Here is a 16,791-nt window from a genome sequence, read left to right on the forward strand (position 1 = left end):
TTGTGGATTATTGTGATGTTTTTATCAGCTGTTTGGACTCTCATTCTGACGGCACCCATTCACTGCAGAGGATCCATTTGGGAGCAAGTGATGCAATGCTACAGTTCTCCAAATCTGATGAAGAAACAAACTCATCCTAATCTTGGATGGCCTGAGGATGAGTAAATGCTCAGAAATGTTTCATTTTTTAATGGACTATTCCTTTAAGCTTTATCTTCAGTCTATGCAGAAATAATAACATTAGACACCTCTTAGTTGAATGTCAGTGTCCTTATACATGGCTTTTCTTAACAATAAAGGTCTTGATGTCTGGAAAAGAGAAGAAAACACAAATGTCAAATTCTTTCTACAGTTTTCAGTGCTCAGTAGTAAATTAAACTGGTGTGATATGGGATTGTCTTACAGTGGCAGCCACTAGAAACCTCGGTGGAAAAATTAGACAGGCCTTTAAATATTTAATAAGACCTTGTCACAAACTTTACACAGATCATATTGACAATCAAAGGTGACAGCACGTCACAGCTCGATGCCAAAAAATCATACGTAACTGATTCCTTTATACTGAATACTAAGTAAAATCCTCAGTTTGCATATTAAACTGCAGCGACAGGCTACATTTATTGCTATTAGGCTGTAAAATGCCCCCTTCTTCTGTCATACAGCAAACAGTAACAGATGTTCTTTCTTTTCTCAACACCATGCCTCAAATGAAATTTACAAAAGAGATTTTACATACAGAAAAAGCATATTATATGCAAGTAAAATGTCTACTTTATAGTTTCAAATAACTTTTGTGAAAATAAAATGTCGAAATATGGGTGAAATAACATTCCATTTGTCATTCAGCATCTTAAAACATAAAAGAAAAAGTGATCATACTCAATTGTAAATGATTAAAAACATGGTTTAATGATTAAAAACTTTTTGTTGATCAAATGGGTAAAACCTGACAACATTTTGTTTACATGAACTACTGTTGACTATTAATGACATTTCAATGTCTTCTAATAATAAAGCTATATTAAACTTTTATTGTGTCGATGCTTGAAAAACCCTTTTCATCTTTGACACACACACTCACTCACACCTCCTGCATCACAGCAACGCAATACATGTTGTAAAAAATACAACACTGCAATATTCATCCATTTGATCCTGACAGTATTATGAAACATCGTCTTTCATTATCCCAGAGCCCTTCATGACAAAAATAAGAGACTTGTGTTTTGTAGAGCTGCAGCATGCAGCATTGAGCTAGTCCTCATACAAACACAGCATATGGACACAGTTTAAGCGTGTTTTATCATTTCAATGACTCTGACAGCTGTCTCATAACGTGTCGTTCATCTGTCATTAATTTCTAGAGGTTGTCTTAATAATAGAAACGTAAAAACATCACATAATCAGTGAACTAAAGATGCCCTGGTATCTAATGCTAGCTGTTAGCATTTGGACTCGTCGCTCGTTTTCATCCATTTATAATCATAAACATCATCCACACTCACATTAAGCACTGTAATAGTCCACAGGCCCATCTCTGGAGCGGCGGTAACTCCATTTAATGATGAAGTGATGAGGAGAAATGGGATAAAAAAGAGCAAACGGCTGCTGTTCTGTATCCACCGGCGGCTACTGTCGGCCATGTTTACTGAGACGCTCGCTCGGACACACACTCTCACTCACACACTCACACACACACCTGTGCGCGTGACACGTCATGCCATCAAAAGGCGCTTCTTTTTTCCTCCTCAGTCACAAAATTTTTTAGTTGTAAACATAAGTCAGTAGCCTACCTTGTTTTAATACCCATGTATTTAATTACCCAGATTGGAGATAAATTAGTTGTATTAGTCTTTGTCATCTTTTTCATAGCAATAAATGAATTCACATGATTCTTCTGTAGCTTATAACTCTTTCTATGTGCACGAAGCACGCTCTCTGTAGCATGTGTTCTTTTTTTAATTAAAATAGCCCTTATAAAACAAATGAGACATACAAAATGCGTATTCGTTATATAAATTATTGTTTGGATAGCAGCACAGAGTGATTTTTATTTTATATTTGCATTTTATGATTGGATGTGTTTTCTAAAACCTACATGACAAGTCAAGATGTTATCAAATGCCGAGTTTTTCATGCTCCATGCTTACTCTAAACATGCCCTTGAATGTATGGAAAGTAATCATTTGGTTTAGAAATGCTATGCTTTTCTAGACAAGCATCCTCTTCAAGACACCTGTTTCACACAATCTACGTTTGCAGTGCGTATGCGGTGTGTATTTTTTCCGCACCCATGTTAACAGATTGGAGCGCCGATCCTCCTACACTCTTAAAAATAAAGGTGCTTCACTATGGAATAAACTCTGACAAAAAACAGAATTACATACAATACTTTTAAATTACGCACGAGTAAATTAAAATGACACACAAATGCTTTGAATTACGTACGATTATTTTTGACAGCGATTTTATTCCATACTTCTCGATGCCATAGTAGAACCTTTTTTTCTAAATGGTTCCATAAAGAACCTTTAACATCTGAAGAACCTTTCTGTTTCACAAAAGCTTCTTTGTGGCGAAAGAAGGTTCTTCAGATTATAAAAAGGTAAGAAAGAGACGGTTCTTTAAAGAACCTTTGACTGAATGGTTCTTTGTGGAACCAAAAATGGTTCTTCTATGGCATCGCTTGAAGAACCTTTTGAAGCACCTTTATTTTTAAGAGTGTATACGCAAGCTGCGTAAGGCCCCCAAAACACCGGGGCCCCCTTGCTCTCAAAGATGATTTAATTTTAGTTTCGTTTTTGAATTTGGCCAGCGGTTATGAAAACATGAATGATCATTTCTTTTAATGCGGTGTGCTGTCGCCCTTGGCTTTCTACGTAAAAATCAGTCAAATCATGTAATGTGAATGTCACACAGTCTCTTGCTCGAGACTAGAAAAACGAGTTGAAAGCGTACCGAGCTGCGGAAGAGACGCTGTTTCTCAAGCGCTTTCCGCGAGCGCGATTCGAGACGGAGTGAAACACGGACAAATGTGTTTCATTCATTCGTTCATAACCACTCACTCACTCACTCACTCACTCAGAGTTGCACAAGCTTTGATCTCGCGGTCACGTGATTCATGGAGCTCTTCAAACATACCAGCGTTGAAAATACAGGTGCATCTCAATAAATTAGAATGTCGTGGAAAAGTTCATTTATTTCAGTAATTCAACTTGGGTTTAAGTAGGATAGTCGACAGCTTCATTATACAGGTATTTGCTGCAATTTTTTGGTAAACATTACAGCATATTATGCATTGATTATTACGTTGATGACATTTACAGTATCATTTTATTCTGGAGAGTGATGGATAGGCACCATTAATACGGTTTTCTTAACCCTCAGGTATTGCTTACTTATAATGTGACCATACAGCTTAACTATTTTTTCAGTTAAATAAGTGTTGTATATTTTAGTTCAATATTATCTAATATTTTGCGGAGATCTTTTGGTACTAAAGTTGAAGAGAGGAGCGTCATTTCCAAAAGAACATGCAGCGCTCAAACTCGGTCCTGGAGGGCCGGTGTCCTGCAGAGTTTTGCTCCAACTCCAATCAGACACACCTGAACCAACTAATCAAGCTCTTACTAGACATACTAGAAACTTTGTAGCAGGTGTGTTGAGGCAAGTTGGATCTAAACTCTGCAGGACACCGGCCCTCCAGGACTGAGTTTGGGCAGCCCTGTTGTAGAGAGAGAAAAGGCCTGTATATCGCCCCCTGGAGGAGAAAGGAAGAATGACGAGGCTGAGCTGTCCTTTGTCACACCGAAAGCAGAAAGAAGGCACAGAGAAAGCAAAAAAAGAAGAAGCAGCAGCAATCAGTTTAAAATGGTAAAGGAGCAAGCTGAGCCTTGGACAAGTGTGTTAGCTGACTAGTGAAGGAAAAGCAAAAGCTTACAGCACCTGGTATTCCCAGGCGGTCTCCCATCCAAGTACTAACCAGGTCCGACCCTGCTTAGCTTCCGAGATCGGACGAGATCAGGCGTGCTCAGGGTGGTATGGCTGTAAGCGAGTACAGCACTCAAGTGTGAGCTATTTAAAGAAGACACACCGGCAGGTGAACGAAAAACAGATGTTTTTCCACTCAAGTGTTTTCATGTCTTTTAAAAGTCTTCTTTTTTCTCCCCAACAAAAATTCACGCTTCCATGAAACTTCCACAGAGTGCAGCATTTCTGCCCTAACATTGATTAACTACAGAAAAACAAAATGTCAACTCCTCCCTCTTTCTCATGCCTTCATTCATACATACATACATGAATTAATTCATTCATGAATTAATTAATTAATTCATAAATTAAGAAATAAATTAAAAGGCAAAAATCAATGTTGCTGTGAGGCACGTTGAGTGGAAGTAAATGAGGGTGAATTTCTGAATGATTTAAAAACAAAAATGTCATGCCTATGTTTAAAATGAATTAAATTAAGTGAAAGAAATAAGTAACAATAAAAATATACATTTAAATAAATAAATTCACAAATCTGTTGCGGTGACGCACTTTGAGTGGAAGTAAACGGGGGCGTATTTTTTAACTATTTAAAATCAGAAATGTCATGCATGGTTAAATTAAATTAAATTAAATTAAATTAAAAATTTTAAATAAATAAATATTGCGGTGAGGCACTTTGAGTGGAAGTAAATGGGGGTGAATTTAATTATTTAAAAACAGAAATGTCATACCTGGTTAAATTAAATTAAATTAATTTAAATAAATAAATTAATTAATGAATTCATTAAATGTACATAAATAAATAAAATCAATATTGCGGTGAGGCACTTTGAGTGGAAGTAAATGGGGGTGAATTTAATTATATAAAAACAGAAATGTCATGCCCATTCTTTTCGGAAAAAAAAAAAAAAAACAGAAATCTGACAAAGTTGTGTTATAATCACTCTACAGTGAAAAAACAAAACAACATATGAACTAGTCCCTCTTTTTCATAAATAAATCAGGGTTCCTCAAATCTCAAATCAGGGCCAATGCGCTGCAGAGTTTAGCTCCCACCCTGATCAAACTCACCTACCTGTGATGTTCTACAGATCCTGAAGACATTGATTAGCATGCTCAGGTGTGTTTGATTAGGGTTAGAGCTGAACTCTGTAGAAAAGTGGAAGTCGTGGGCCATATTTGCGGATTCCTGAAATAGAAAAAGGCAAAAACGAATGTTGCAGTGAGGCCCCCCTGAGTGGAAGTAAATGGGGGCCTAATTTTGAATAATTTAAAAACAGAAAGGCCATGCGTATGGTTTCCTATAATAAATAAATATTCACTCTTAGGTTAATGCTAGGGGTTTTTTTTTGTTTTTGTTTTTTTGAGCTGATGAAACAGTCTTGTCCTGTTTCCAAGTACTGAAAAAGTACAAAAAATGCTGCAATATTGTATTTGTTTACTTGCTAGTCATTTGACCACTCACCAACATCAGAGAAACATAAACATGAGAATGTGTTTTGTTGTTAAATTATTGAAATATTAACTGAAAATCTAAGAGGGTACATCTAAGAGGGTACATCTCCTATGTAGTTTACATGTAAGGGTTTCGGCTGACAAACAAGTTTGGGAAACTCTCAAGTAACTAAATACTATTTATTATGGTATATAAGCTCCTTAGAGTTTGTGTTGCCGCGATGTACCAGCACTGCTTAAAATAGAAATCTTTATGTTACGTTTCTTCCTGTTGTTTCAAAGATTAAAGGCAAAATCACTTTCCCTAATAGTCTGCAGTAATGTGGTAAACGCTAAAATGTGGGGTTTTTAATAATGGTGGCATTCTGACACTTGGAATTTTAAGATGTAGAATAGTAAACACCTGTTTGTTTGAATAAACAACCGTTTTTGCGTTGTAGTCTTATATATTTTTTTATTTTCGTTTGCAATGTCCAAGAACAGCTTCACATTTAAATGATTTTGTCTTTAATCAGATGAGAATATGGCTATTAAATATACTATTTGTGTAATATTGATGATTGAGTTAAGTTTTTTTTTATTTTTAGACAGAATTTTGTGTAAAAAAAAGTGAAGCAATATAATCAAGGTTTCTTCAAGAAGCAACCATGTCAAAGACAGGTAGATGCAGTACAGTGCAGTGCATGTCAGAGCCAATCCACCAGGCAGGGTCAAGTTGGCCAGCAAATGATCAGCCCTGAACCTGGCAGCACAGGTCAGAGCCAGCAGCCATCTATCTGCAGCAACAGGTGAAAGTTAGAACATGAGCAATTTTTACAAAAAGTTCACTAGACACAAACACACACACACACCGTCTGTTTGGACAATAAAAGAAGTTGAGAACAATTATTGTCTAGTCGATATAGAAATCGCTAATGTACGACAGCAACAACAAAATGACATTTTTTCAAAATGTTTAATCGAAGATTTTATCTCATGCAGTACAATTTTTTATATTTATATTTACCTTTTTGACTTTCATTTTTTTGATAATTAATTTCAACACAGTAGTAGTGGAAACAAACATGTTTCATTAATTTAATTGCAACTTAATCATATTTTACTGACGTGAAATGTTGTCTGCATATGAAAACGTTTTCAAGCTTTGCACTTACATTATGATAATTATTGCTTACCAAACTCACAGTAAATGACAGATTTCAACTGGTACTGACACTGAAAACATAAGCGAACGTTTCCGGGTAACAGCTTTTAATATTAAATTTAAATATGAACAAATGGCTTATTCAGAGTATTACTAGACCAAGTTATCATTTCATATAACATTTATGGCAGCACTTTAAAGCAAACTTTATTTTGTTAGCAGTATTTCATAAGATATTGTTCATAATGGCATTAATTGTCTCAACCTCAAATGAATGCAGATATCATTGTACCTCCAATCAGAAGGTACAGTAATAAAAATACTTCACACGTTTAAACACTTCTGAAGATTTCTCTAAAGATTCTGCGTTTCTGTCAGCTTAACTTCCAAGTTAAAATGTAAAAAACACTATATATAAAAAACGCCTTGTCCTTTATATTTACAAAATGCATTTCTATAATATACAAAGTAGATTCTATGCAAAAACAAAGTTCACAAAAAAGCTTAAAATCACAATGTACTGTAGCTTAATTTTACAACTCCTGAAGACAATTACATTATATACGTAACAGTCTCTTAATCACTTCTGAAAAAACAGGACTTGTTTTCTAACATTTGTAGCATCACAGTTTTGAGGTCTGTACTTCAACATGCATTAAGCCAAAAACAACACCATGGTAAAGCTTTCAGACAGGGCCCACCAGGTGGGTTTAGGGTCCATCGTGTTTCTGTGCAACTGTGAAATACTGTATGAGGGCAAACAGACAAGATTTTTTTTTTTACATTTTGCATTAAATCAGACATATGTTGCCATAGAAATTCGCATACACTACTGTTCAAATGTTTGGAGTTGGTAAGATTTTTTAATTATTTTGAAATATGTCTCTTCTGCTCACCAAGGCTGCATTTATTTGACCAAAATACAGTTAAAACAGTAATACTGTAAAATGTTATTACATAATATTAAATAAATATATCATTTGCTCAACAATGGATCCTCTGCAGTGAATGGGTGCCGTCAGAATTATAGTCCAAATATCACAATAATCCACAAGTAATGTAAGTATTTCATAAACGGCATGTCTGTCATTAACAAATCCATAAAGACGTTTTTAACTTCAAATCATTGCTTCTGGCTAAAATACGAATCCATAATCCATAATATTGCTTTCTCCAGTAAAGTTGTCTGGTCTGAATCAGGAGAGAAATACGCATAGATCAAGCACTGTTTAGAAGCTAAAACAGCCCAAAACTGAGCTAAACAAATATGCCTTAATGATGGATTATTTTTTTTACAAACATGCAGCTTTTCGTTTCTTAGGACGTTGATGATGGTCTGGAGTGGTGTGGATTACTGTGATGTTTTTATCAGCTGTTTGGACTCTCATTCTGACGGCACCCATTCACTGCAGAGCATCCATTGGTGAGCAAGTGATGGAATACTGAACTTCTCCAAATCTGTTCTGATGAAGAACAAAACTCATCTACATCTTGAATGGCCTGAGGGTGGGTAAATTAAATTTTTTTGGGTGAGCTGTTCCTCTAACTCAACCAACGGTGTGTGTTTGGCACTGTTGCCAACAATGGCAGATGGGTGTTCAAAAACCCTGTTTGAATAAAATCATTATTAATTCAGTTTTCTGACAAAATATACTTCCGTTGAATACCACAAAAAAGTCAATTTCAACTTCCCATCAGAGCAAACGTGTGGTGTCACTCGATGTTTGCTGCATCGCCATCACGTCCCTGACCGTTTCTTCGCTGTCCAGTCTGTGATTCAACAGTGGCGTATCTACTGCGCTTCTCGCCGCATGATCCCCGGAGGAAATGACGACAACATACCGGTCGTCCTCTGCGTCTGTGCTCTCGTGAACGTCCACCGTCACTACTGACGTGTCCGTGGTTTGGCGACTGCAGGAGGGTGAGGATGTGAGCACAGGGCCCTCGGCCGCCACGCCGGGTAACTCCTCTTCCTCCTCGGGGAAGCTGGTGTTGATGTAGATGATGTCTCTTCTGCTGGAAACCGCGGGAAGCTTCCCCGCCAGACTCTCCAGCCTCTTCCTAACCTGTGTGAAGTCGGGTCGGTCCACCGGATCAGTGCTCCAGCAGCTGAACATGATGTCATACCTGAAACACAAGAGCACAGGACGTGTTATGAGATTCAGATGTGCTGAAAAACATTAACCCTATAAAGCCTACTGCATATTTTACATGCAAAGGCCTCGGAATTACCAACATGTTCAAAACTTTACTGAAAAAAAGTTGCACACAATTTACTGCATGCATTCTGTCATCTGATGGATCATTTAGATAATTTTTTAGCAAGTAAAAGATCTTTTAGTATAATTGTACAAATGTCCACCATCATGTTGTGGTTCATGTGTCTTTTTGCTATCAAAGTAAACATAAGAATAACTTTGATATTGCTAGTAATATTTCAAGATGAACACTTACTGGACTGAAGCAGCTTAGGTTTACTTGGTTATATTATTAAAGGGTTAGTTCACCCAAAAATGAAAATTAGGCTGTGTTTTACTCACCCCTGAGGCATCCTAGGTGTATATGACTTTCTTCTTTCAGACGAATCCAGTCAGAGTTATATTAAAAATTGTCCTGGCTATTCCAAGCTCTATCATTGCAGTCAGCGGGTGTTGCAGTGCTTCAGTCCAAAAGAAGTTAAAAAGCACCCATCCATAAAAAAAAATTGTCTCACACGGCTCCGTGGGGTGAACAAAGACCTCCTTTAGCGAACTGATGCGTTTTTGTAAGAAAAATAACCATATTTAAAACGCAATAATCACTTTAATGTAGCTTGCGCTCACTGTTGTAAACGGAAGAAGCAGCTCCGGGTGGATGACGTATGAATTCAGCGTTGCGCATGCAACTTCTGACTTCGTCACTTCTGAGCGGCGCATGCGCAGCGCTGACCTCATACGTCATCCACCCGGAGCTGCTTCCGTTTACAACAGTGAGCGCAAGCTAGATTAAATTGATTATTACGTTTTAAATATGGTTATTTTTCTTACAAAAACGCATCGATTCGCTACAGGAGGCCTTTGTTCTTCCCCCGGAACCGTGTGAGACATTTTTTTTATGGATGAGCGCTTTTTATTTCACTTCTTTTGGACTGAAGCACTGCAACACCCGCTGACTGCAATGATAGAGCTTGGAATAATCAGTTCAATTTTTAATATAACTCTGACTGGATTCGTCTGAAAGAAGAAAGTCATATACACCTAGAATGCCTTTTTGGGTGAACTAACACTTTAAGCATTGATTGTTTTGATTTCTTGTGAGTGATGGTGAACAGGAGCTGTTTTTCAGGACACCTGCAGACCAGAGCAAAGCAGTCTCCACTTTAATTATCTCTCCCTACTGCCTTTCCATATTCATTATGCTCTATTCCACTGAGACACACACAAACCGACACACACTCACTTTCAGGAAGCCTAATTTTCATTTTTGGGTGAACTAACCCTTTAAGATCTCACTGATTTACATGACAAGCATCAGAATGTCATCACTTTTTGATCATATAAAATATCAGCATCTGCACCAAATTGCGTATTTTTGCTCAGTTAAGGCCTCTGAATAAAACTGAGCTGACCATATTTTCACTGTATCATACTGTATGAGCCATAAAGGCCTAATGTATCAAATATGATGCTCAACATAAAACACAAGCAATCTTTTTTGAATTTTGTCTAAACTATATTTATATTTATTTACACTATACTAAATTTCTATTTTAAATTTATATATTTATATATAGCTACCTAAATATCATTAAACAAGATGCATTTATCTAAGAAGCAAAATTGCATAAAATATTATTTTCATAAAATGTATCTTTCTGGTGGAGCAAGTAATTATATATTTGATAATAGTCAAACTTTTCCTGTCTTTAGAGTAATGTACTTCATCATTTTTAACAAAGTAAATCGCTTTGGATTTTTCTTTGATTTGAACATTTTTGTACTGGATATAAGCTATTCACATGCTGGACATTCATGGCCATTTTCAACACACAGTTTTAAAACAAACTCACAACTCATCCAGACAGTCGCTCGGTTGTTTCAGCCGGTTTCCCTCGAGGAGATAATCGTAAATCTCATGGTTTTGTACGCCAGGGTACGGGGTCATTCCTCGAGTGGCTATTTCCCACATGGTCACTCCAAAGGCCCACTAAAAAGGGCATCAAGAGATAACAAACATCAACAACTGCTGTAGACCTTCTGCAAAACAAACCACCAAAAACTCTGACCAGGCTGTGTCATGTGAACAGGAATTTTATTTTAAGTTGCATTACAGTTCAAAAGTATAAAGTCAGTATGACTTTAGTATTTTTATTCAGAACAGATTCATTAAAATGATCAAAAGTGGCAGTAAGAACTTGTATAATGTTACAAAAGATTTCCATTTTAAATAAATGCTGTTCTTTTGAACTTTTCAAAGAATCCTGAAAAAAGTATCACAAAACAGCACATCCATTTTCAACACTGATAATAATCGGAAATGCTTCTCGAGCAGCAAATCAGCATATTAGAATGATTTCTGAAGGATCATGTGACACTGAAGACTGGAGTAACGATGCTGAAAATTCAGCTTTGATCACAGAAATAAATTACATTTTACAGTATATTAAAATAGAAAATATATTTATATTTGAGAATATTACTGTTTTTACTGTATTTTTGATTAATAAACACAGCCTTGGTTGAACATAAAGAGACTGAAAACTTTTGAATAATAGTATTTGTTTAAAATAGAATGAACTACAAAGTTAACTGATCAGTTGTAGAGACTGAAAAACAGCACACATCTTATACATTTGGATAAAACTGAACAACGAAGATGGCAGTGATGACAGTTCCTACCACATCACTTTTCACCGTGAAGACTCTGTCAGCGAGGCTTTCCAAAGCGATCCATTTGACAGGCATCTTGGCTATCCGGCCCTGTCTGTAATAGTCACCACTGTAGATTTTCTTTGACAGGCCAAAATCAGCGACACACACGCTCATATCATCACGCAACCTGCATGAAATAAAATGTAAATTGCTTAAAACAAACACAGAGACTTCAAAGGTTCAAATAAACAGTTACAAGATACAAGCATGTAATGTTTAAAAAAAAAAAGTCCCTTCTGCTCACCAAGGCTGCATTTATTTGATTAAAAATACAATAAAATTGATAATAATGTGAAATATTATTGCAAATTAAAATAACTGTTCTCTATGTGGATATATTTGAAAATGTAATTTATTCCTGTGAATTTTCAGCATCATTACTCCAGTCTTCAGTGTCACATGATCCTTCAGAAATCATTCTGATTTTAATATCGTCTTTATTTCTTGGTGCTTCCATGACTAAAAGTATATAGGAGACTGTAAGTTCAGGACACGTACATGCAGTTGCGTGCTGCCAGGTCCCGGTGGAGGAAGTTTCTGCCGCTGAGATACTCCATTCCCAGAGCGATGTCAATCATGAACTTCAGGAGCATTTGTGTAGGTAGATACTGGAAATACAACACAACATCCTATTAGACCGTCATAGTAGGGCTGCACGATAAATCAAAATGGAATCGAGATCGCGATTCGACAGAAGCTGCGATTGTCATGCGTATCTTTCAGTGAAGCACGGTTCTGTGATCAGCAGTAAATCTCCATCCAAAGGCCAGAGGGCGCTCTCGCGCTGAAACTCCAAATACGCCTCGCAGAAGAAACCCAGGAAATGCCTATCGCGGTAGCTGGGTAAACAGAAGATTCAACTGCATTCATTGATTCAACGTGACTAATAAACACACGACTACGGCAATATACGGTTTATCTGAGTTCTTATTATTATAATTTTCATTAAAATAAAGTATATTTATAATGCAATGCCTTTATCACTGCTTAAATACTATGAAATATGTTGCGTGCCTTATTCTGTGTAAGAAGCCACATCATCTCACAGAAGGATTTATTTCAAACACTCGACTGACGTTATGAAGTGAGTTTGGAGTAAAAATATGTTATTAAATGTGGTATTTTCACATGCTTTCAGATGGAGCAGCATTTACTACACAGAGCAGTAGTTCACTGAGAAGCTACGCAAACAGCTGTCATTATCGCCGACTGACGTTATGAAGTGAGTTTGGAGTAAAAATATGTTATTAAATGTGGTATTTTCACATGCTTTCAGATGGAGCAGCATTTACTTCACAGAGCCGTAGTTCACTGAGAAGCTATGCAAACAGCTGTCATTATCGCGAACGATTTCTTCGATTTCAGAATCGCGCAATAAAATCGTCTGCGACTTTTTTGCGTAACTTGTCAGTGAACTACAGCTATGTGTAGTAAATCCTGCTCCATCTGAAAGCACGTGATGATGATTTCCTGCTGATTACAGAACCGGCATTACTATCAAAATGCGCATGACAATCGCATTCGATTAATCGTGCAGCCCTACGTCATAGTACTATTTTGTAGACAAACAGCATTGTTGTTTCTTTGCCATCTTACCACAGGGTCTTCACTGAGACGGGAGAGAAGGAGGAAGCTGTGCAGGTCTCCATACTTCATGAAGGGAAGCACAACCATCGGTTTGGGAAAGTGGCCTGAAACAACCTCTAAACAAACACCTACGTGAACAAAACAACATTATAACAAAAGATGCACAATAATGGAAATGCTTTGACATATTATGGATTTGAACACTATTTCATATTTATATCAGATGTTTTTATTCTGTTTGACCATAATGAGCATTCAGGCATGTTTCTTACCCAACAGCCTGATGACGTTAGGATGGTCAAAATCCTTCATGCAAGCAGCTTCATTCAGAAACTCTTCAATCTCTCTCTGGGAGAAGTTATCCACTGAAAGAGGCAGAAGTCAATGATTCATTTCATATCTTTTATGATATTCTCTTTTGGCCTATCTAGTTATACAGATATAAGTTTAGTGCCTTTGCAGACCCTTGTAAAGATCAGGTAGCTCTCAGATTAGTTCATGCTACTTGAGGCAAGTGTTGTGGCTAATATATTAAAATGAAATCAGCTCTAAAAACACACAACAAAGAATACAAGTGATTTTATTAATATCCAGAGTAAAAACGTTCCACCATTGAGTCATGAAAGATGCACAGTAATATTTATGAAGTACAATTTACGACACTTTTGTATTAGATGTTGATTTGATTTTAAGGAACACGCACAATTGGTTATTGACCTTATGTAGCCCCGCCCCTTTTTAGCGCTGTGTTTGTTGTCTTCTGTCTTCCGATTGTATTTCCACTCACGGATTTATAAATGAACCGCTCGTTTTAAAATCTTACTGGTCTACTGACATTTGCTTTAAACATTACAATGCTCACAATAACGTCCGTTAACTCTACAATACATAAATCTACGTTACCATCTAAATTACTCTTAGACAGCGATGCCATAGAAATATACAGAGCTACCGCACATTCGGAAGTTCAAAGACAATATTCTAAAAATGCTGCGCTTGTTTCGCTGGAGAATAGGGTCAATAGTGAGAAATAATTTTCATGAATTTATTTAAATGAATTTCTTTACATAAATTAATAAGATTCTCTCAAAAGAAAAAAATGAAAATCAACCTAAAAAAAATCTCTGGGTGCAAATATGGTAATAACAAAAATTGTAATGAATTACAGCATGCAAAAATAAAATTTATAAAACGGATAGTTCCGGTCCTTGATTCTGATTGGTTGAGCCGCGTTTGAAAGGCACGACGCGAAGCGGAGTTCACTGTAAATTCACTGTAAACCACGGCTTCTTGGTGCTTATTGCTTTAAAAACATACAAGAAATAATTTAAAAAAAAAAGTGAAATAAAAAAATACTTTTTTCTAAATAATTTGATATAAAATGTGAAACCTAAATATTTAAATTATAATAATATTACATGTAAAACATTTTTTTAATTAAATTAAAATAAATAATACTTAAAATACTTAAAATGTAAATATTTTTTATAATAATATCAATAATAATAATAAACGTAATAAAAAACTTTTTAAATAAAATACCTACTAAATGGAAAATAAAATAATTTTCAAAAAGTGAACTCACATTTCATGGTCTTGACTGCAACTTTTTCCGAGGTCCCATCAGGTTGTCTGAGATGCCCCTCCATCACGGATCCAAACTCACCTGTAAGAGAGACGTTAGGTCATTGCGTTCATCTGACACGAGCTGCAACACAACACAAATCCACACCAGACTGCGTCCTCACCTTCTCCGAGGACTTTACCGATGGACAGCAGGTTCCTCATGATCATCACGTCCTGGAGTTTGGCCTGAAGCTCACTGCTAATGCCCAGACTGGCAACTAAAAGAATGAAGAAATACTTCATAATCTAGAACTCATAAATTCTATCATTTTGGAAACTGGATGCAGGCAACTGATAAAAACACTAATAATGCATGACGCACGTGTGATTTCGATGGCTGAGCGGTTGTAGGATCTCTGAGGTCTGTACTCAACGCTTGGAGTGAGTTTATCATCAGGTCCAAACAAACACCTGTAGAGGGCGCCAGTGATATACATTTATACTTAGACAAGACCTGACACAGCAATACACAGTACAAAAACAAACATGTTGTGATTTTCAGCAAAATCATTTTCCTACTTAGTATTATCTTCTTTTTTTTTCCAGTACAAAACTCTAAACTTTCCTTAATCAAGATCCATTAACTTGAAAAGTAAAATTACATATGATATGCCTTTTTCTGGAAATAAATAAATATAATAAAATATATACAATTAAGTAAGTTTAAGCTAAATAAATAAATAAATTCTGCCAATGGTGTAAGAAAAATAAACTGGTTTTCCCTTTGAATTAAGATTATATTTCTTGCCCCACTGGCAGAAATGTTTCTGTTTTAAACTTAAACTTTTACTTTTGATACATTTTTCATAAAACAAGATTTAATGTCTAGTGTTGTTTTGCTTGTATCTTCGATTTAAGAACATTTAGATATTTTTACAACCAAGACAAAAACCTTAAATGATAATTTTTTTTTTGCAGTGTAACCAGTACAATGCAACAAGCTTCACCAAAAAAAAAAAAAAGAGTTGACTGACGTAAATCAACCAGCTATATCAGCACAAAACCAACAACAACAAAGCAAGAACTACAAAACTTCATGCTGGTCTAAGCCACTCTTTTCAGCAAAGGAGAAGCTACAGACTACAAAAAAAAAAAATGACTAGAAATCCACTGACTCTTAAAATGCAACAGAAATGAAATGCAGCGCTGAACTGAAGGATTTCAAACTTTGTGAATGTTTGTCTTTAACTAGACATTATCATGATAATGGTTAAGCAGACATTTCATTAACCCTGGTTTGTCCACATATGAACACTAATTTTCCCGTCTGTCTTCAATGCAGATTAGATTGATTTTTTACCACATTTGCAGCAATTTTAGATGCAGCTTAAAGGACCTTGAACAGTTAACATTTGGTTAGTAACGTAACCACAAAACCACCACAACCCCCACTGCAAACTATGGTTAAAGTCAGCCAGAAGTTGTTAAAGGATTCCAGAGAACGAAGGAGGAGATGTTAGTCTCACTTGCAAACAACCAGATGTAATTTGAAACTCTTTGCTCAGCGATGCTTTGGCCAACTCTGTCCTCCATAATTATGTTTTACTAAGAAGCCATGCTGCTTTTACAGACTAGCTTTCCCCCTACTTTTCTTTCCTGAAGCCTTCAATTTCTTGCCCCGAGTACATTAAGATGAACATGCTCTGGTCTCTAAAATAGCCCTTGTTTTTCAGATTTGGTCTTGGAATGAAAAGACGTCTGAAAATCACACAGCACAGTGAGATTTAACAACAATTACAGCAATTAAATCTCGAGTGATAAAATGAAGTGCTTGGACTGCAAAATGCCTTTCATAACACCTCAGAAAAACAGAATAACAAGAAAGAAATTCACACAGACACCGAAGATGGTAATTAAATGAAAGTGCATTTGCAACCTAAAGAAACGGGGGGGAAAAAAGACAGGACTTGATTTTATTAACCAGGATTCGTTTGGATTATTTTAATTTATTATGTATTTTAATTTAAATGTTTTATATATTATTTTATTTACTTAATGGATTAAATGGATTTATTTGGCTAATTTATATGTTATATAATCTATATTATATTATTATGTGTGCATATATATATATATATA

The 16,791-nt window shown here is 36.0% G+C and overlaps 2 protein-coding genes across 4 annotated transcripts in view; both read right to left on the minus strand.

Moving 5' to 3' along the window:
* LOC107724612 (transmembrane protein 87A-like) overlaps window positions 1–1,699 on the minus strand; it is an 11,628-nt gene extending 9,929 nt beyond the window's left edge. Inside the window, exons 1-2 of one of the 3 annotated variants that reach the window (XM_016533604.1) lie at window positions 1,506–1,699; window positions 249–309 (exon numbers count right to left, since the gene is read on the minus strand). In XM_016533604.1, the coding sequence (XP_016389090.1) occupies window positions 249–309; window positions 1,506–1,643 (199 nt within the window). In that variant the 5' untranslated portion in view covers window positions 1,644–1,699. Of the gene's footprint in view, window positions 1–239; window positions 310–1,505 lie in introns of those variants that run through there. The other 2 variants (XM_016533603.1, XM_016533605.1) reach the window with 2 other exon arrangements.
* A 6,363-nt stretch (window positions 1,700–8,062) lies between these two features.
* The window catches only part of LOC107724611 (tyrosine-protein kinase Mer-like), a 41,926-nt gene continuing 33,197 nt past the window's right edge, over window positions 8,063–16,791 (minus strand). The window contains exons 12-20 of the mRNA XM_016533602.1: window positions 15,035–15,123; window positions 14,835–14,930; window positions 14,672–14,752; window positions 13,359–13,451; window positions 13,096–13,214; window positions 11,998–12,107; window positions 11,467–11,626; window positions 10,638–10,774; window positions 8,063–8,716 (exon numbers count right to left, since the gene is read on the minus strand). Coding sequence (XP_016389088.1) covers window positions 8,284–8,716; window positions 10,638–10,774; window positions 11,467–11,626; window positions 11,998–12,107; window positions 13,096–13,214; window positions 13,359–13,451; window positions 14,672–14,752; window positions 14,835–14,930; window positions 15,035–15,123 — 1,318 coding nt within the window. The 3' untranslated portion in view covers window positions 8,063–8,283. The remainder of the gene's footprint in view (window positions 8,717–10,637; window positions 10,775–11,466; window positions 11,627–11,997; window positions 12,108–13,095; window positions 13,215–13,358; window positions 13,452–14,671; window positions 14,753–14,834; window positions 14,931–15,034; window positions 15,124–16,791) is intronic.

The sequence above is a fragment of the Sinocyclocheilus rhinocerous genome, unplaced genomic scaffold (genome assembly GCF_001515625.1).
Source record: "Sinocyclocheilus rhinocerous isolate Xijiao unplaced genomic scaffold, SAMN03320098_v1.1 scaffold304, whole genome shotgun sequence".
NCBI lineage: Eukaryota > Metazoa > Chordata > Actinopteri > Cypriniformes > Cyprinidae > Sinocyclocheilus > Sinocyclocheilus rhinocerous.